The following is a 20,176-nucleotide window of genomic DNA, read 5'->3' as shown; positions in this document are numbered from 1 at the left end:
TGATCGAAAAAGGCGCGCACTTTAAACCAGCTGCACCACGAACGCGCTCGGATGGGCAAGCGATAGCCGGCGCGCTGTATTGGGAAGCAAAATAAAAATACAACGCAGAGACATTGGCGCATGAAAAAAATTCCACGTATTCCCGAAGTGTGGGAGCACAGGCCAAGCGAGAGAAATGATCGAAAAAGGCGCATGTTTTAAAAATAAACGCTATGCCGTACATGTACGACGAAAACCTTTTGGTACCAGGAAGCTTCTGCCGTACATGTACGGTGAAAACCCTCAAGGGGTTAAGCGAATATGGCCCCTCCAGGAACCGAAGCGTTTTCTTGCTCTGAGTTCTCTAAACGCGAAGTAAGCGTTGAAGGCACAGCAAGTTTACGAGCCGTCTCCTGATGACTCGAGATAGTGTGCGCGCAAGCGACTGCGCCCTTTGAATGATGCCCCCCCCCCCCCTTCCGCTCCGCTGGCGTCCCTTCATGCTCCTTACGAAAGAGGGGTGGGGCGTTCCCTCTTTGATGAGCAATCGACGGCAGGCCCGCACGTGGGAAGATGTTATCTCATGCGCTGTCCGTGCGGCGGAGACAGATGGCCGGCTAGTTTAATCTCCGCTTCAGCCGCGTTCGTCGCCAGCGCTCGTGAGCTTTTACCCGCGGCTAGAATGCGCGTGGTGATGTTATTAATTTAGACTTTATACGGAAAATTACAGCAACGGCGACGGCAAAAATCCGCCGAGAGTGTCCATATAATTGCTATCGCAAGGGTCAATGTACGGGGCAGATTTTGCGCCCCCCCTCCTCTTAGGTTCTTTCAGAGGCCACGGATGTGGCTATTTCGCGCAAAAGAAGTCACAAGGGGAGGGTTAAGGGGAGCGCGGTTAAGCCCCCCCCCCTTTAATCACCCTCTTAGGTGATTAGGGGAGGGGGGGCTCCCCCCCTGTGCGCACGCCTATGCTCCTGAGATGATTTTTTCCATGAGATTTGCAATGAATCGAAATATTTCTAGCCTTCATAAGAACCCCATAATAATACTCAGGTGCTTGAATGTTAATGCAATATGCTTCTGTATTGCACTCCAGGATGTAAAATTCGCTGCTCCAAAGTGCTCCCAGATGCGAAATTATCTGCTCCAAAGTGCTCCAAGATGAAAATTTTGCTGCTCCAAAGTGCTCCAAGACGGAAATTTTGCTGCTCCAAAAATTGCTCCAAATCAGAAGTCCTCGGTAGCATCACTGGGATAAGCAGCGGAAATGCATGGAGGCATGATGGTGGCAGCTGGCAAACGCGCCAGTACGGCTTAATCGCTGACAAAGCTTACGATAAGCATCTTCAGTTAACTGCCCAGCAGTGCATGTGACCTAGCGCAGTTGCCTGCGTACTGCGCGCATTTAATAGGCGAGAACCCGAATGTGCCACGCCGCCATTCATGCTGTCTCTTTGTGCAAGACCGCTAAGTGCGCTGCATGGACGCGTTGCTGTCATGGACGAAACCAGCTCGCCATTGCCGTACCCGTATGCGGTCAGGAACAAAGTGTGCGTCACAAACACTTTTATGATAGATGCATGCATACGATACAGACAGTACAGTGACGGTGTCAGCTTAGTTGGCGATGTGCTGCACACAACTAGAAACGATCAGTTTCGCACGGCAGCAAATGCTGCGTATCGTTGAAGATTCGGCGATGTGTGTATGCATCGTTTACGTGCGCACACGCATAAGGGAAAGCCGGACGAGTCGTCCGCTCTCCCGCCACAGTCTTTGTGTTCCGTGTCATTGTTTCCAAACGCTCCATGCGAGAGAGCCGTAATCTATCCACCCTTTGCTAGTATCGGCGGCGCTCATCACGAGATGCAAGTTTGCAAGTGACGGTTGGCAGGCAGTTAAGCGCGGTTCGCGGCAGGTACCGAATGTATTTGCGAGGCATTCAAGCTACTTTGGACGTGGCTGTGGGGATTTGACAGCTTGAGCCGAATAAAAAAAACATGAATTCGTTTTTTCGGACTGCCAGATTTTTCGGACGATTTTGCGGTCCCTAGGGAGTCCGAAAAATCGGACGTTGACTGTACTCTATAGGGCTTGTGATGGTGCTGCGAAATGTCCAAATTTTCATGCATGTCGGAAAAATTGCCAGGCGATTTTTTTTTATATTCCCCATTTATCAACATGGCCATGTATCAGAAGGAGGTTACAAATGGAATGGCAAAAGTTTGAACTTTCATACAATGCCAAGGTGGTGGCACTTGGCAGTGAAGAGGACGAGAGACACCTTCGTGAACTTCATTATTTTTAGCGTAATCTTTCTCAAAAGTTCGTGCTGACTAAATTATTTTTTCAGCAAAGTGGTTTTGGTAAAGCGTAGATTAGGCACTGTAGTTGCCAAAACAGGTGGTTTCCTTTAATGTTTTTAACAATTATTGGAATCCCTTGCATATGCACCACGCTTTCCATGGGGCAATTCATGCAAAGGGCAGTGAGCTGTGCTAAAAATTCTGACCTGCGACTCGCACCCAAGTCTGTCAATTTTTTTAGGAAAAAGGTGTGATCATTATGCAAGTAAATACAATGAGTAGAATAGATTTCTCAGATTGAAAGATTATTATATAAAAGGGAGTGCTTGAAAATCAGTTGCAAGCCCTTTCGAGGTCAATCATTTTTTGCATCTTTGATGTGCTCTTGTGCAAGTATAAATTTTAAGTTTGTTGTGTTGTCATAACTCACCTTCTTATTTATTCTTTTTTCCAGATTAAGTTTGTGAACCCAATGATCTCAAGAAAACCTCGTCTACAGCGACAGCGAAAACTTTTCATTCACAAAGGTGAATCATTTTTTCAGCATACAGGAGTGGAAGTGCTGCACGAATTGTGCCATTCCGCGCCAAGCTGTGCCAAAATGGCATTTTAATACAATTGTTACCTAAATTTAGGTGGTCGTATATAGTCTCAGCCCGGGCAGTACTACGCTGCTGGTATACACAGCTCGTACCCGGAGGTGCTGGCATTATTAGCCCATGGAGAAAGGAAACATGGGCCCGCCCATCCATAGGCTATGGCCCAGCCCGTTCACTTGGAAAATGGTGTGGAGGAAATGTCTTAGCGGCCATATTGACTGGACACTATTACAACTTTATGATCATGTGGTGTGGCGTATAGTGTAGCGGCAGCATGTGTGGTTCTGTAGGTCTCGAACCCCATGCCGTGGCGAACTGCATGTGTTCAACAGTGTGCATTCTTTGTATGTGCAGTGTGCATTCTTTGTAAATATCGGTATGTGGCACTTGATATCCTGGTAAACCCTTACCATTTCTTCTCCAATGCAGTAAGATTTGGTTTAAGGGAAGATGCTACTCGAAAAATGCAAGTTTCTTCAATAATTATTTTTTTTTACTTGTTTTGCCAAGTTAAGTTTCTCTACTTTCATGGCAAAAAAAAAAAAATCAAGGTTTTATGTAACCTGAAAAAGGGGTTAAAATTGCTTTCATGGAGCACATGGTGGCTGTTTAAAACTATAAAAAGCATATTGTCCAGGGCCCCTGGATAATGTCGCGTAGCTACTTGCCATTGCAGTTCGCGTGAGAAGTTCACCAAAGCCACATGCTCAAAATAACCATGATTCCCAAGCTCTCATGAAGGAAGAAATAATTTATACAAATACGTCTTGGCCACATAGACAAACTTTAAATTGTGCCTTTAAAATACGTTTTTCTTCAAATGCAAATTTCGGCAACTTGTTGAGTTTGGACGTGGTGTTTTTTGAACTTCTGATGGTTGGGCTTGGGCGAAATTTTTTCCACATGTAGTGTCTGGAGTTCCTTTATCTCCTTTAAATTTTGATATCGCTTATATAATTATTACAAATTTCAAGTAAACAATTACTAGGGTCTGAACGTTTAATTTAAGACTTCTCAGGTTCTAATTTTTCCCATCAGTAAAGCATTTTCTACACACTTTCTAGTAAGTTCTCGGCATTCTACAGTTGCTGTGGAGGAACATGAGCCATCAATGGCTCATAAATATGGAAGCTTAGTAGCAGAAAAAGTGGGAGCAAAAGAGATCTACATACTACGCATTGTCATGTTCAAAAATGAAAACTATGCAACTTGCTATAAAACTGGTTAGATCTAAGAATTTCATTGCCCTAGGCTATGTATTTAAAATTTTTTTTTTCAAGTAGCATCTTTCATTAACTAGCTTTTATTGTAACATAAAATAACCTTTATGTGCAAAATTGACCTGCATGCCCTTTTTGTGGCTGCATGAAAATGGTCACGGGATCATTGGAGCATTAGTGATATTAGTCATCAGTATTAGTCTGTGAGCACATTCACTTTCTTGTTGAGATTGTCAGAACTACTCTGCTGTTTACCTACATGGTGTTGAGTGGGTTGGTAATGTTAATTCAAACAGTGTTTTAATTAACATTTGTTCGTGCCAATTCTCAGTCACGGGAGAGTGCATTGCTTCTCCTGTTTTTGTGTGATTAAATACATGCTTATGTAAAGAACATTGTCTCACGGTGCTTTTGTTTGCAGATATGTTCAAAACAAATATATTGTGGCTTTTTTCTCACATGATGCAAAAGACATTTGATAATCAATTTCCAATTGCATTAAAATGCCTGATGTTCTACAGGAAAGAACTTCCTCCGGCCAACACAAATGAACATCAACGTGGCTACTTGGGGTCGCTTGATGAAGCGTGCTATGCCTCCTGGCTGCTCTGACCACGTGACAACAGTCAGCCCCCCTGACGCACTTCTGTCTACAGGTCAGATGATTGTTTCATGGAAGCTTGATAATGCAGCTTTCTGATGTAACTACAGTTAAACCTGCCTATAACGAACCTCCATACAACGAATTCCTCGATATTACGAAGTTTTTCTATTCCCGCTGTACTCCATAGAAGCACATGTATTTGCGACCTCTAGGTAACAAAGTGTCAACGGGAGACACCCTTGATATAACGAATTTTCGCCGCCGACAACCTCGGGGTTTTGCCCCGAATTTTGTCATCTTGGCACGAGCAGAAGCCGCATGCATCTTCTGCGGTTGCCCCGCGACGAGAGCGCCAAGTGCCGTCGTCGCGCATGGTGCACTCAAAGCCCCGGCGACTGCGAGGCGAGAGCAAGCGCTCGTTCATGTGTGCGGGTGTGCGTGAGGAGGCAGGCAGGCGAGGCCTGCACTCCTCAAGCCGGCTTTCTTGCCACCGCGGGTGCGACAACGCTAACTGCACCAGCTTCCTGAAAAAAAAAAAAAAAAAGAAAATCGGCTTTTGCGTTGGCACCGCCACTCTTGTTGCAGTAATCTCTGAACTGCACTTCGTTAATGTGACACCAGGTTAAGGCACTAAAAAAAATAAATCCTTGCTCCGTGTTGTTACGCTTAATGTTCGCGCCGCATATGTGGGGCCGTGCCGCATTCGCTCTTCGTTTTCAACGCCATGGGCAGGTGCGTGGTTTCACTGCACGCGCATGGAGCAGCCCCTGACGACGTGCAGCTTTTGCAATTTTTTTTAATCCCGACAACTGTCGTCGCTATCCAGGAGATGTCAGATTAGGTGCTGGTGGAAACTGTCCACGACCACGCTAACAACGACGGATCTTCGGAGGTTGACTCGTCACTGTCGCCACGCACTTTGCCATCTAGCGCTCCTACCCGCGGGTTCGCGAGGCCGTGGCCTCTGAGATTGGCTCCGGCAACACGACTGCGTGTTGCCGGAGCCAGTCTTGGAGGCCATGGCTGGACGCTGACAGAGCAGCGTTGTATTGCCATCCCTCACAAACAAGTAATTGAGCAAAATAATGCGGTTTTTTGGCGCTAAATAAATGTTTTGGGTGACCTCTGCCTTCAATTCCCCTTGTTTTTTAATTTGTGCGTTTCTTTTCCAAATTTTCGTGCTGAAACTGGATATAACGAAAACCTGTTTATAACGAATTTTTTCGGGAATTTGTCAATTTTGTTATATCCAGGTTTAACTTTACATTTCTAATTATGAGAGTTCTGTGTGGTGCATATTTGCTTGCATCATATGGTTGGTTAGAATCTTTTGTAAAAACCTCAAATTAATGAATTTTTTAAATCAACCAACATTTGAAAAATCAGTCTTTTTAAAAGCCCATTGTTTCAGTGTAAAATGTTTGAGCGCTATGAATTTCGGAACACCAATTGCTTCAAAATAGCAACTGAAATTTTATGCTTTTTTAACCCTGCTTATGTGTCCCCAATTTTCGTATGTCCCAAGTTTTACAAGTATTCATGCAGTCCCGGTAAATTTCCCATTGAGACACTGCACTCAAAGGTTTGGTTATATGGTACAAGATGGTGCACCACTTGTTTCATACGACCTGCACATAAATGCAAATCCAGCAGCGGACACACTTCAGCGTGCCACTAGCCTCCGAGAGCTCCCTCTTGCACTCACCATTTGTTGTTTTCCAATATTTTCCATTGCCACACATTGCTTTCTCATGATTTCCTTTCCCCTCCTGGTGTTATATAACTGCCACCTGCATTCATCCACACAGGCTACACCTTCTCTGTCTCATTTCTTTGGCAGCACCAACGCAAGTTCAGGTGTTTTACAAGTTGTGATCGTAGTGGACAGTAGTCCAAACTTGGAATGATTAGGAACCGAGCCATCTCTGCGTGCATCCTGTGATAAGTTGGGCAACTGCAATGTGCAATGTTGTGGAAACTGCCAGTGCTTACGCTTGGGGACAAGCTGATCATTGACAAAGGAGCAGTGAAGCGGTGTGGGCCAGCATGTTAAAACATTTTCTCACCTAAAACACCTTGTAAAGGTAGTTAAATTTCTGTTAGCCAAGGAGACAGATGTTTAATTTGTGCATAGCAACAACCACAAGGTCTCTTAGGTGTTGCAGGGAGATGAGTCCGAGTATTGGGGATGGTATGTAGCACATCTGCGAACACAGGCACAGCCAGCACTTCCGATAGCCTCCTCATCTGGGGTAATAGCCAGCTGCCCTGCCTCATGTGGTAACCCGCGCAAAATTGGGAAATGAACAAGTGTTTGAAGTCGTGTGCTTGCGTGAAAGCTCCAAACATCATGCACATTTTATGCTGCGTACCTGTACATACTTATCCCATACAATCTGCATGCCTTTTAGTGTATACCGTATAAACGCGTGTAAGGGCCACACTTTTTTTTCAAGAAATGAGGGCCAATTTTCAGGGTGCGGCCCATACACGCGACATTTTTTTTAAAGTAAAAACGCACCAGTTAGCGAACGAAGAGCGTTTATTGCAGTATACGACATTTCTTGCGACATACGTGCTCAATCGTCGTCACTCGGCGAGTCCTCAGACTTGGAGTCCGAGATGGTGTGCTGCGAAGCGCCGTCACCCCACATGCAGTCATCTTCCATGCCATCCAAGCTGTTAGATATCCCGGCGACTTTAAAACTTCGGGACACAATGTCCGTCGACACCGAGCTCCACGCAGATTGGATCCACCCAAGTACAGTCGCCAAGGCTAGTCCCTTCACACGCAGCATGTCCGTTGAGTGCAAGACCATCATTCCGCACTTCAGTCACATAGCGGAGCAAGTCTTCTTCCAAATCGGGAAACTTGCACTGCTCTCCTCAGAAAGCGCGCTTAGTGCTGTTGGTGTTTCGCAAGGCTTCTTTTTGAGCACACCAACGTCGAACACACTTCTCGTCAACGTCGAATTTTCTGCCGGCGGCACGTTTCCCATGCTCGAGAGCATACTCGATCACCAACTTATAGCCAGCAGTGTAGCTATTCAGGTACCTGCCCATCCCAAAACGTGAACGCCCGAGTAGAAAACAAGCTAGCACGAAGGTCATCGAACAGTGCAGAAAAACTACAGCAAACGGCTGGCTGAACTGCAAAAACCGAACAACGCGAACGCCATGCCAAAGTTGGTGATGCTAATGCCGATATGGATAGCGCCGATAGCGCGTTTGTATAGAGATGTGAGAAGCTAAAGATAAAATCCTGCTTTAACTTTTAGTTGGCGGGTCTATGAATACTAATAAAAAGTTAAAATTTTTAGCCCACTTCACGAACATCTTAACACGAATAAAATCCAAAAATATATATTTATATACTCTAATTACGATGATGATGATGGTTGCGTTTTCTTGCGCCATCTATCGACTACGCCTAGAAGCTTACGCGCGCGCGCATTTTGAATACGTATTGGTTGAGGAAAGTGTGGGTGCGGCTCTTACGCGGATTTTTTTTTTTTTTTTTTTTAGAATATGCACTTCAAAAAAACGGGGTGCGGCCCTTACACGGGTGCGGCCCTTACACGCGTTTATACGGTAGTCAGATCTTCGTACATGATTTTGTTCTTCCCATACCCACATTAAGACCTTCCTGGGTTAAGTCTAAAATGGGCAATTTTGACAGATTATTGTTGAATTCCAATGGCAAAGTCAGAGCAAGTTTTTCTGCTCATTTTGAAGCAAGTTCATTCCAATGACAGAGTGCTTGAGTCAAGCATTTCAGTTAGAAAGTCTGAGTGGATTCAGAGGGGGAATCGCTTCATGGAGCAGGAAAAGTTGCTCCACCAAAATCGGTGGAGTGGACCGGAACTCTGTAATGCATTTTCTTTAACACATTTGCCTGCTTGGGGGCGCCGCTGGTAGTCGCATGTTTCGATGACTTGGGACAACTGGGCAAACCATGCAGCATTGATTGCGCAGCTCAACAGCAACACCTCCAAGTCGGAAAGCTCCAGTTCTTGCTTAAGCGATTCATTGGATAGTGAGAGCGATGCTGAAACCGCCGTGTATGAGAGGGAATTGCACAGGAATCGACTGCGGAAGGGAATAACACGCAAGGTATTCTGGGCGACTCGGCAGCGAAAGATAGAACTTCAGCTTCCGCCTTGCTCCAGAGGCACGGGTGGGTTTTGTTCTAATTGTGGATTTGGAGGTGTTGCTCTATGCCAGAGTCTGTCGGCTGCTCCGACTCTGCCATTAGAATTCAACATATGTGTGTTTGACACATTCACTGTACCCTGAACACCACAAAGTCAGATGCTGCTGCTATTGGAACCATTGCATCGGTCACCATTGGGATCGGGCACGTTTAAAATGACCAGCTAAGTTTATATCATCCTGTGAAGGCTAATTTCAGGATCGAAATAATGAAAGTTTGGCCCCATAGAAATGCAGGGGGTGCTGGCTGTGACCTTCTGTTGAGATTGAAATAATTAAAAAAAAGCTAGCTAACTGGAGTAAGATTAACGGAAGTCTTACTGTATTTCTTGTCAATTTACTTTCTTGCCTTTCATCTTGCAGCTCCTGTTCCCACACCTCCTGAGCTTGACAGTCTAGTGGTTACCAAGCTCAACTTTGAAGACGGCAATGAAGCTGACACATTGAGTCCATTGTCGCCACTTCAGACATCACTGGAAGTTGATGTTCAGGTAATCCCTGTTTTGTCACATTACTGACTGTCACTTATGCCGCGCATAGGTGTGCCACTGTGGGTTGCCTCAAAGTGCATTTAAAAATTGTGGATTGAAATAGCAGCGTGGCTGCCTAGATTCCACCAAGTGTCGATGTGAGGTGTTTCGATTTAGTAATTGCTCACATGTAAGAAAATAATTATGCAATAATACTACCCATAGTGAAACGGCACTGTGATAATAAATTCATAATGTATCTGATTTGACTTAATTCAAATGGCTGAGCCTGCTTTCGTGCAAGCTGTCTGGACAAATGAGGCACTGCCCTGCTATAAAAGGAAGCTGATTATGGGGGGGAGCTGACTACTGTCAAGCCTTGGGACTAGCCAAGCTAATCTGCTAAGTAAGAAGTTAAAAGGCCCCTCACCAGGCCACATGCTGTAAAATCTCGCTAATTCAACCCCCGTTAATTCGGACGTGTTTTCTGGTCCTGGCAAGCATATTGTTTAATGGCATCAAACTCTCGTAAATTCGGTCATACTTGGCTGAAACCCGGTTAATTCAGATGATCCTCGGAGCGCGCCAAGCACGAAGTGCTGCAAATCTGTGACAGAGTGAAAACTGCTAAAACTGCGTTCGCGAGCAACCGAAACGGGCGCAGGTCTTTAGAAAGGCATGGTCAACATCCACAACCTTACCACAATCGCATTGTTGAAAGTATTGAGCCGTGGTCACATTGTGAACGAAGTCTTCAAAATAATGAAAATTGCGGCTTTTACACGTGCTCTTATGCAAAATAAGTACTACTGGATTTGCGTAGTCATCAAGAAAATAAAAAATGCATCGATGCAATAGTGAGTTGTTTATTGTTTACTTGATAATTTCGATAATTCGGCATTTGGTTAATTCGGATGTTTTTTCTGCTCCCGTGAAATCCAAATTAACGAGCTTTTACCGTAGCAAATTTTATTTAGACTCTGGAAGTTGTTGCGTGCCGAATGAAGAACAGTATGCTGCAAGAATTTTTCAAATCTCTTCATTATGAGCTGAGAAAAACAATAATTTGAAGCAGCACGAAACCATGATGCGAGGAGGTGAGTTGGAAACCCTTGCCACTCGCCCCGTGTAGCCTTCACAAGTCAAATCTCTTCTCTGCCCTCTTCGGCATTAGAGTCTGAGGATCACGTGACGCATAAGCATGAAGGCGTCATGCGCACTTCACGTGCCCGAGCCAGCCTGAACCCCCGAGCACGCGAGCGGTGTTGTCGTGTTGTGTTGGCGTTCTCTATGGTCTACTACAGTCGAACATGGATATATCGAACTCGAAGGTGATCGCAAATTAGTTCGATACAGTCGAGCACGGATATATCGAACTTGGAGGGGATCGCGAATTAGTTCGATATATGAAAAATTCGATATAAAAAATACAGGCCCTGAGACCTTACCAGTGGTGGACGATCACCTACAATCGGCGCATTCAAGAATGACGACCAATTCCACGCACACGACGCAACAGAATGCTTTGTTTGCACGAAAAAAAATCGCTTATCTTGGCCTGCTTCTTCGTCTTCGAAATGAAGTTGAAGACGCTGGCCTCCATCTTATCGAGGCTGTCCAGGTGCGACAGCCCGATTCACTCCATGTCGCTGCAAAAACGGCGAATCGAGCCGAACGCTGCTGCCACTTCAGCGGCAGAGTACTTGCGTGTAGCCGCCGCCTTGTCCAGACGATCTTCGTCGCCACTTGAGCTGTCGGCCTGGGCATCCTGGGTCCCTGCGACTGCAGTTACAATGTCCTTGTCAGCGAGGCTCACAACAGCCTGAACATTGCAGTCTACTTCCACAAAATAGTCCGCAACAGCCTGAACATTGTAGTCCGCTTCCACAAAACAGTCCGCAGACACTTCGAGTGGAATGGGACGACAACTCGCGAAATGCGTCGTCTGTGCGCTCTTTGTCGCCGTAAGTTCCGCCGTCACGAAGCCTGCCTTCCGGAAGCAGTTGGCCACTGTGTCCATCTTCACGTCTCGCCAGGCGCCCGTCGCCATTTGAATGGCACCAAGCAGGTCAACCTTCAGCTCAGTGCCCATGCGGAGGTTTACCAGCAGCCCACCTTGAAGGACTTGATGATGCCCTGGTCCAGCGGTTGCAGCTTCGCTGTCGTGTTTGCCAGCAGAAACTTCAGCTCGATGTTTTTGAGCTCGCAGGGGAGCACGCACGCAAAAGAGGAATGCGGTGGTACAGTATAACCTCGTTACAACAGACCTTCATAGTGAAGAGGATTTTGGTCTCTTGTAAAGGGAGTATGTAAAATCCAAGTACTGTTACAACAGACTTTTATGTAAACACTGAATGGGTCTGTTATAACTGGAGAGAATTACAAGTCACAAACATGGTCTTGTTTTTAACAGGGGACCAAAAAAAATGAGATTTTTGGAAAATTGCATTTTCACTTTCTGTAGCCCATTTTCTATCAAATTCCAAAATATCTTCACTGAAAACTACGTAGAAGTGCTATCAAAAATTTTTTTGCGTCTGCCAACTTGGTGGAAATTGCGGAAATAGCAAAAAAAAAAAACTGCGTTTTTCAAAGTTATAGCTCGGCAAAGGCGCAACAGGGCGCCACCATTTTGGGCTTGTGGTAAAGAGCATTTCTCCGTGTTCAAGTTCTCCGTTTCAGCTAGCTCCTCCATTCAGTAACAAGCATACGAAAAGCACATGTTTGAAGTTCAATTCAAGGCCTCCGATTGACTGCTTCTGCCGTGATGCTTGCTTCGGGATTGTCGTCTGCTGCTTGTGCGTCGCGAGGTCGTGGCTGTCGAAAATTGCGCTACTTAGTGACACGTTCGCACTCGTTCTGTGTTCACGGGCCGACGATAATTTAGAACGCTTTAGTTTGCCAGCTGCAAGCGGAAGCTCAATCATCAGACTACGATAGCGTGCCGCACTCGTCGCGAACATCGCAGACGTGCGACTGTAATAGCGTTGACACGTTGGTCCCGTTGTTAGAGCTTCTTCTTATCAGCACTTGGGAACTTATGACGAAGACCACTGCGGGCAGCTCTTCGTGCTCGCGATCGAGCATGGCGTAATTTGAAACATCGGTCACCGCGGCCACGCACATCGCAACTGAGCTTTCTACTCGATGTCATGGCTAGGCCTAACTCCGCTCACGGTGCCGATGTACGAGACAAATCCGAACTTTGCGGGCAAGAACATCGCGCTAGCGGACATGCGAAAGCGAAGAAGTCGCAATGTCCTTCGTCGCAAGCAACGAATCGCATCGCCCGCTAGCTCCTCAGAACCGCGGATGGGCATTTTGCGCATCGGCAGCAGACCGCCCGGCCAAGCTCGCCGCGCAGCGACCGCTCGGAGAAGTGGTGGAGCAGCTAGCAGTTTCGCATGTCAGCATCCCAAAACGCAACACCAAGCACGCTGCGCGCCAATTTTTTGTCGCTACAGCTAGGCATAGCTGATCATTGACAGACTGGAGATCAGCGGCCTTCGTTCTTAAGGGGGGACGCGGGTCTTAGAATAGTAAAAAATGGACAGAAAATCAGTTTTGAGAAAAACGCATTTTAGGCATGTTTGCACCCCTAAGCAGCTGCCCTCAAAATATTATCGCCGATTTAGCCCGGGAAATGGGTTAAAACTTATTTTTAAGACGCCACGGGAGCTGCAAAATGCATCTCAACAGGCAAAATTTGTTCAAACTTCCCGCGCGCGCCGCGGGCGCAGCAGCTGGCTGATCGCCGCCATCTTTGGCTTGTTTTGAAGCTGTTTTCTTTTTGTACATATTGCGGCGCTTCAAAATGGCGTCGCTGCAACAGAACGGTCGCTAAAGTGAGCTAGAATAGGGTAGTGGGCTCACTCGCCTGCCGGCGTTATGCATTGCGGTGACGCCGCCAATGTCACAAAAACGTGCTTCGGCACGCCTCCACGGCGCGGCGCCACCGTCGCATCAAATGTAGTGAGCGTTGGCGCTGGGGCAGTTGCTGGCTGTTTGGAGTGGCGGTCGGTGTGTGCAAGTTTTGTTTTTTTGAGAACTCTTCGCGCTTTGCATCCTCAATCTGCTAGGTTCTTCTGCGAACAGCGATGTGGCCTGACAAGCAGTGACCGTCCCACGAGGTTAAAATGCTTCCGTGGCGGCAAAACCACTGTTTTGCGCCAGGCTGTCGGACAGGTTACGTCCACGTGAAGGGCAGCACGAAGTCGTCTTTGTTAGGCGTTCCGAAGGATGCAGCCCTGAGGAAGCAATGAGGAAGCCCTGGGAAAGGAATTTGCATCGAGCGGACAAAGCACTGGACGACACACCTGCCGTGTGTCAACTTCATTTTGAGCCGGAGTATGTGCTACGGTACTACGTGCATATATAATCGAAGGGATAACGAAGTACGCACACCACGTGGAAAATCTTGCCTACGAGAGGACGCTGTGCCTACAATCCTGCCTAACTTGGCGTCGTATTTGACAAAGAAGGCACCACGAGAAAGACCGACCCGAAAGCGAAAGCAATTGGGAAGCGTTCAAAGCGAGAAGAAGGTACGCTCTCGTGCCATTGGCGATACTGTTCAAGCAAGCAACTGTGCCCAATATATGATGAATAAATGTTCATGTACTTGTACCCAGTACCTGAGGAGAGTGGCTTCCTGTTTTTCTTTTCTGTGGATTTTTACAGTGTTTGCATAGGAATACTCAGTGCAGAAATAGCCAAATTATAGAGGCAAGGTACTGGAGATCTGCAGAAAGAATGAGCAGCTCCAAGTTTTTAAATGCTGTGGAATGTATAACATTAAGAGCTCGTGGTAAACTCCCGAGTGTGTGTCAAGGTCAGCATCGGCAGTATAATTTCACACGCTCGTAAAAGGCGTGCGTGACGAAAGTAGTGCCCAAGAAATGCAAAGAATCCAGTTTACAATTGATAGCCGCAAAACGCGTAAGCTTTGAAAAGTTTGCCATCGCTGCTTATCACTCGTAAGAGCAATTTATTGCATCTCAAATTTGCGCAGCATCCCTTGCATGCAGTTTAATCGCGCGAGTTACGGCGACAGAGTTTCAGAAAATAATGTTTTCTGCAGCTTTACTCGCACGAGTACTAACGGTCTTCCGTGTGTTTCATTTAACATCATAACTAGCTAACAGCAGAGCTGCATACTCCATGCTACACTGTTCTAGATGGTTACCATGCCTCACGCGCATATGTAGGCCAACGCACCTAGCTCGCGCTAGTTTTTTAAAATTTTTTATTGTCTCAGCGACATCAGCATCACCGTTTACACTGCCGAAATTCGTGTACATTTCCGTCCAGTGCATATGATAACAGCGCACAAAAAAGCATCGCATCAGTTGCGCACAAACGCCTCCGTCAGGCAGTGCCCTACATTTAAGTCGCTGGTGGCGCCACCACACATGTGACATACCCGGCGTCAAGCAGGGGACCCCAGCAAGCCCACTACTCTCTTCTAGCTCACTTTACGGTCGCTATCGGCGCTTTTCCGAAGGGTGGTTGTAGAACGCTCATTGGCCAGAGCACGCGCGCGCGAGGCGAGCCCCTTCTCTCGCGCCTCCCATTGGCTGGCGCAACCTGAGGCGGCCATTTTGTTTTTGTATTTTTGTTCTGCGCTCACGGCTGCCGTGTTGCTGGTGTCGTGTGCTCGTGTGCTGTTACAAGTGTCATCTTCTGCTTACGCTCGCGTTCGTGCGGCCGGCCGACACACAGTTACCTTATTTTGTGCTGGCACATCCGGAGATTCTCATGTAAAGAAGACACGCCAAGTGTACGAGGGCGCGATGCCGAAACTACTTGTCGCTACCGGAGCGTCGAGTCTACGAGAACCGCCCGGTTCCCCTTGGTCAAGCTGCAGCCATCGGATCATTAGGCAACGCTTCAGTGGCATTCGAAACCGCGTTCGTATGGCATTCTATGCGGGACTGCCGAGTGCGTGGGAAATACGGCGACGGGAGGAGTGCTTGGCATCGCAGCGCGCAACGGAGCAGCGGAAGTTCAAGCCGTTGGATGTTGGTGAACGGCGGCAAGGAAAATGGCACAGAATTTATCCGCGTGGACTTATCCGTGATAAAAACGTTCTTTGGGCTTGTGCTTCGTTCCGAGTTCGGCTCAAGCAGTGACCTTTTTCAAGGCAGAGGGTATAGGCTGCTTTCAAAGCCTGTGCTTCATTATCATAGGTGCGACTCGCGCGAGAAGCGTTTCTCGTAGAAGGTAGCTGGTGATAGTGGTGCTAAGATAATTAATGTCATTTGAAGTGAAATGCATTAAATTATGGCCACAAATACTGTCGACAAGGGTGCAACGGTAGTCGCTTCAACCACGACCTGACAGAGCAACACCGAAATTTCAGAGACGCCGTGTTACACTTTGGGAAATTGATTTGTGCTCCACAGCCTTGAGAAGGTTAAAAACTGACATTGGAAGTTGCAAAAGGACACTTATACAGTAGTGACACCAAGCACAGACTTTCAAAACTACACAAACCAGCAGGGGACCCCGAGTACAGCCCTTGCCTGCTGTTGAGCCAAGTGGTATTGCTGGACAATAATAACTGATTTTTGGTTTAATAAATAACTCACGTGCTTTTTAGACTTAATCTCTCTGTCCATTTTATTTGCCTGTTGCAAAGCCACATTCATAGACAAATTTTGTATTTCTTTAGCTTGCAAGGAATTGGTACAGGCCTATGAATTGCTAAAGGTGGAGTTTATCACTCTGGTACTGGGTGCACTATGTGGCTTTATAAGATTTTGCCAGTACATTGGAAGGTCATGGTCTTATATTTGGTATGGCTGTTCTCGTGAAGAAGAAACCTATCAAATGATATAACCACTAGTGCTGTGGCTGCACTTCCACAAAAGTTACAGTTGTCTGAAACTTCAAGTGGGTTTTTCTCAGTTTGATATTTTTGCTCAACGCACTCAGCCTTACGGGGTTTTTTTCCATGTTGTTGCTGAGTAAAAATCACAAATTTGGTATCATTTTACTCGTATTGAAACGATCTGGGGGGTGATGCTATTTGCATTACTCTGGCACCATTTTACAAATTTTAATTAAAGATACTAATGAGAGTGAATCAGAAAAAATAACCACCAGTGAATGTTCATCTGTTTTCTGACCTTCACAGTGCTCTCAAGGGAATAAAAATAGCATCACCCCCTACAGCATGATCTGGGCATTGGGCCCATGCACTTACATATAGGTTTTAGTAGGTCGAAATTGCCCAAAAGCCCCGTAAGAAGCAGGCACTAATTATTTTTTCGAACCGCGAGATCTTTTGAACTAGTGCAGCTATTAAAAAACTAATTACAGATTTGAAATCAGCATAAAAAACTGGCCAAGACAGTGAAGTTTAGTTCATATTGACTCAAAAATAAAGAAAAAATTTTAGGACCCACGTCCCTCCTTAAATCGGTACATCGATATTCGTGGCGCGCTGTTCCTGTCCCGAAAGTATGCTAAGCGATGTTTGAAGTTGGAAGTTATTGAATTTGGCATGTCCGTGGTAGAAAAGTCCGCTCTAAAGGAGTCCTGACCACCTTGGTGGCCTGACATTTTAGTCAATTATATCCAAATGTCCGTTGTACCAGAATCCGTTGTAAACGAAGCTCAATCAATGGAACAAATACGGAAGTCGGCATAACGCCGCAAATTGGTATGTAATATCCGAATGTCTGTTGTAAACAGATCCGTTGTAACGAGGTTATACTGTATGCGACAACCCACGGAAGTGAACTCCACCAACAAAGCGCTCGCGGTCAGTCTCGATGGCGGTGATGGCTACCCGGGCGCCCGGGCTACCTGCGAGGGCAGCAGCGATGTACGAAAGGCGCGAGCTGTGTTTGGCTGAGCAAATACGAAAGGGGCGGGCTGTGGTTGGCTGATCAAAACTCACAAAATAGCAAAAAAAAAAAAGTAAAGGGGAAAGGAGGAGGCCGCTGACTCCTTTGTTCCTGCTCTAAAAAAAAAAAAAGGCGAAACGAGCAGGCCGCCGGCTCCTTGGTTCCTGCTCTCCAAGCCGACGGTAACGCAGTGAAAGCATGAGAAAGAGAGAGAGAGAGAAAAGAAAAGCCATTCCACAAGTTGGAGAACGCGCCCAACAGGAGTACAGTCAGAGTCTCTTGCCCTCACGTTTTTCGAGCGTTTCGGGTGTCGGCTGAGGCATGGTGCCGCGAAGGTCATGGGGTGAAGTTAGTGCCGAAGCGCACCTTCCAGCTCGCGCGCTGTTCGATGTATCCGATGGCGGGTAAAAATACCGTTCACTATAGACGTGCGAATTTCTATACTTTTACAAAAGATTTTCCAAGTATACAATTTACGAGTTCGATATAGCCGAAAATTTTATATATGTGGGTTCGATATATCAGTGTTCGACTGTACCTGTTTCTGTGGGATGGATCCCTTGGTGCGCGTGCGTTTAGAGAGGCTGGCATGGACCGTGCATCCTTACCGTGACACACTGCATCGCATCGCTGGAACTGCTGTCAGAAGCGATGCACCAAAAATGCACCAAGTGTTGTCAGTGCTTGCGTCTGCTTGACGCGCAAACCGCAAGAACACGAACGTATGCAAAACTGAGGCAGATTAGTCCCGCATCTCGCTGTGATTCGCAGTAAAAAAAGAAAAGCATGCACACATTCCGTTTGTGTGTCGTATTATTTCTCTCAGATTTCATTAATCTATTCAAGCAACAAATTACACAAACTAACATGTCGCGTCATATAATTATCCCAGTGTCACACGATACTGTGGGCGACATCAGAGCACAGATGTCTACGCAGAGAAGTGACGTCAAAGCACTGACAACTACGTAGGGCCATTCTTTGTCGTACGTCATTCCTGCCTTCTTTGGGCGCGCGCCCACGAGACGAAGGGCAAGCAGTGTTCAGCTTGAAATGTGACCTATTTCTGCGGCGCGTAGCATTACAAATTTTGGCAGACGTGATCGTGAACGCCCAATGTATGCATTGTGCTCGTCAGCTCAAAATTAGGGGTGTGCAAATAGCAAAATTTTCTAATACGAATCGAATACCGAATAATCAAGAGAGGTAATCTTTTCCACCAGTGATCTGTTATTTTACTACATATTTATGTTGAAAACAATACACTTGTACCGTATTTATTTGAATCTAAGCCGATGTTTTTTTAGAAAAAAAAACGATGTGCGAACAGGCGAATAGGTTAAATAGCTGCTTCACGTTTTTCACAGTCTGCACTCGGGGAGTTCGACTTTTTACAACAAGAGACGTCGCCAATGGCGGTGGAGCAAAAGGCACAGCCTGCCTCGAACACAATAACCAGTGGCCATTCACCAAGTCCTGAGCCCATAGTTGAACTGGCTCCTGACGAAGAGGAAGAAGTAAACAAACTTGGCGAGTCTCTGCAGGTTACATCTACAACAACAGTCACTGTTGTTGAAAGGTGAGCTATCGTGTAATAGGGTATGGACTAGCTTGATGCACCCTTTACCAGAAAAGGTAGGAAGCTGCAAAGTAAAGTTTACCAGGTGTGGATCATCAGGAACACGAAACAACAGCAGCAGAGGTTGTTAATGGAGCATTTATATGTACTGAGAAAGTTGTCACTATTCCAAAGTAGGCGGGTTTGGAAGCTTCATCGCAGTAGAACTTCAGTTATGGGAAAGATATGTTGTACAGTCTCACTTTCACTAAAAATCTTTCTACCTGCCTTTGATTTAGAAAAGTCATTTTTGTTCTGCAGTTTTCATTAACATTGTTCACCAATGTACGTGCATTGTATGCATGTACCTGGAGCCTTTGAGCCGAGCAAAAAAAATTATCAACAAAAGCATAACACGACAGTGAATTTGTCATTTGTATGCATCCTTTTATGTGCAAATGCTGCCAGAGAACAGCAAGAAACTGATTGTTGAGTGGAGGATGCAATGCACCACTTCATTCTGCCATGTCAGATACTATTACAGTTGAACCCCTTTATAAGAGACACTGATAAAAGAGACACGTGGGGTATAAGAGACACCAGTGTGCTACATGAAAGCAAGGGTTGATAGGAAAATGCATAACTTAGTACCCTGCTTATAAGAGACACCTCATATAACAGGCAAGAATTTCTCCCTTATGCGTGCCTCTTATAAAGGGGTTCAACTGTATCCTAACTGTGCCAGCAACCGGTAAAAATATGAAAATGCCAAACCAAAGCAAGTTTACAACTGCCTCAGTAGTGACCAAAAGAATGTGCATTGTCTCATTGTCATCATACTATGTTGTCATTATTGCATACATTGGGAACATTGGTATCTACCTTGTTCTAAATTTACTAAATGGTAGTCTCGCCATTCTATCACTGCTTTTCATAGCAGTTTTCTTTTTTCTGAACATTATTACACAGACCTGTCAAATATATATTGCTGCATCACGAAGAAACACAAATAAAGGAGAGAGAGAGAAAAAAAAAGGGAACTCTTGTTACAGCAGTCATCATGAAGATGTGAAGGCAAGGATGGCCGCTTGGTGGGCTGCTGTATTGTCACTTTGAGCAAAAAGTGTACAACAAAGGAGCACACATGTGCATTGTAGAGTGGCAAAAGCACCTCCATATTTTTTCTTGGGAGCATTGTTGTAGCTACGGCTTCTGCATTGCAGCTCCTAAAAAATCAGTACTATGTTACTACATAGAATATTATATTACAAAGGAAGTCTACATCGTCCCAATTTGGGAATGTTTTCTTGAAACAAATCTTAAGTTGCACAACTGAATGTGCAGGCAAATGTCTCACACAAATGGCACCTTT

At 45.9% G+C, this 20,176-nt stretch overlaps 1 protein-coding gene across 2 annotated transcripts in view; it reads left to right on the top strand.

Annotated features, from left to right (window-relative positions):
- Nucleotides 1–20,176, top strand: part of LOC119405874 (serine/threonine-protein kinase N2) — a 133,696-nt gene that overhangs the window by 56,268 nt on the left and 57,252 nt on the right. For both annotated transcript variants that reach the window (XM_037672704.2, XM_037672711.2), the window contains 4 exons: nt 2,743–2,815; nt 4,629–4,763; nt 9,287–9,414; nt 18,614–18,825. In XM_037672704.2, coding sequence (XP_037528632.1) covers nt 2,743–2,815; nt 4,629–4,763; nt 9,287–9,414; nt 18,614–18,825 — 548 coding nt within the window. The remainder of the gene's footprint in view (nt 1–2,742; nt 2,816–4,628; nt 4,764–9,286; nt 9,415–18,613; nt 18,826–20,176) is intronic.

Source organism: Rhipicephalus sanguineus, chromosome 1 (genome assembly GCF_013339695.2).
Source record: "Rhipicephalus sanguineus isolate Rsan-2018 chromosome 1, BIME_Rsan_1.4, whole genome shotgun sequence".
Classification (NCBI taxonomy): domain Eukaryota; kingdom Metazoa; phylum Arthropoda; class Arachnida; order Ixodida; family Ixodidae; genus Rhipicephalus; species Rhipicephalus sanguineus.
Note: the sequence above shows the minus strand (reverse complement) of the source record. Positions and strands in the feature narration are given on the sequence as shown.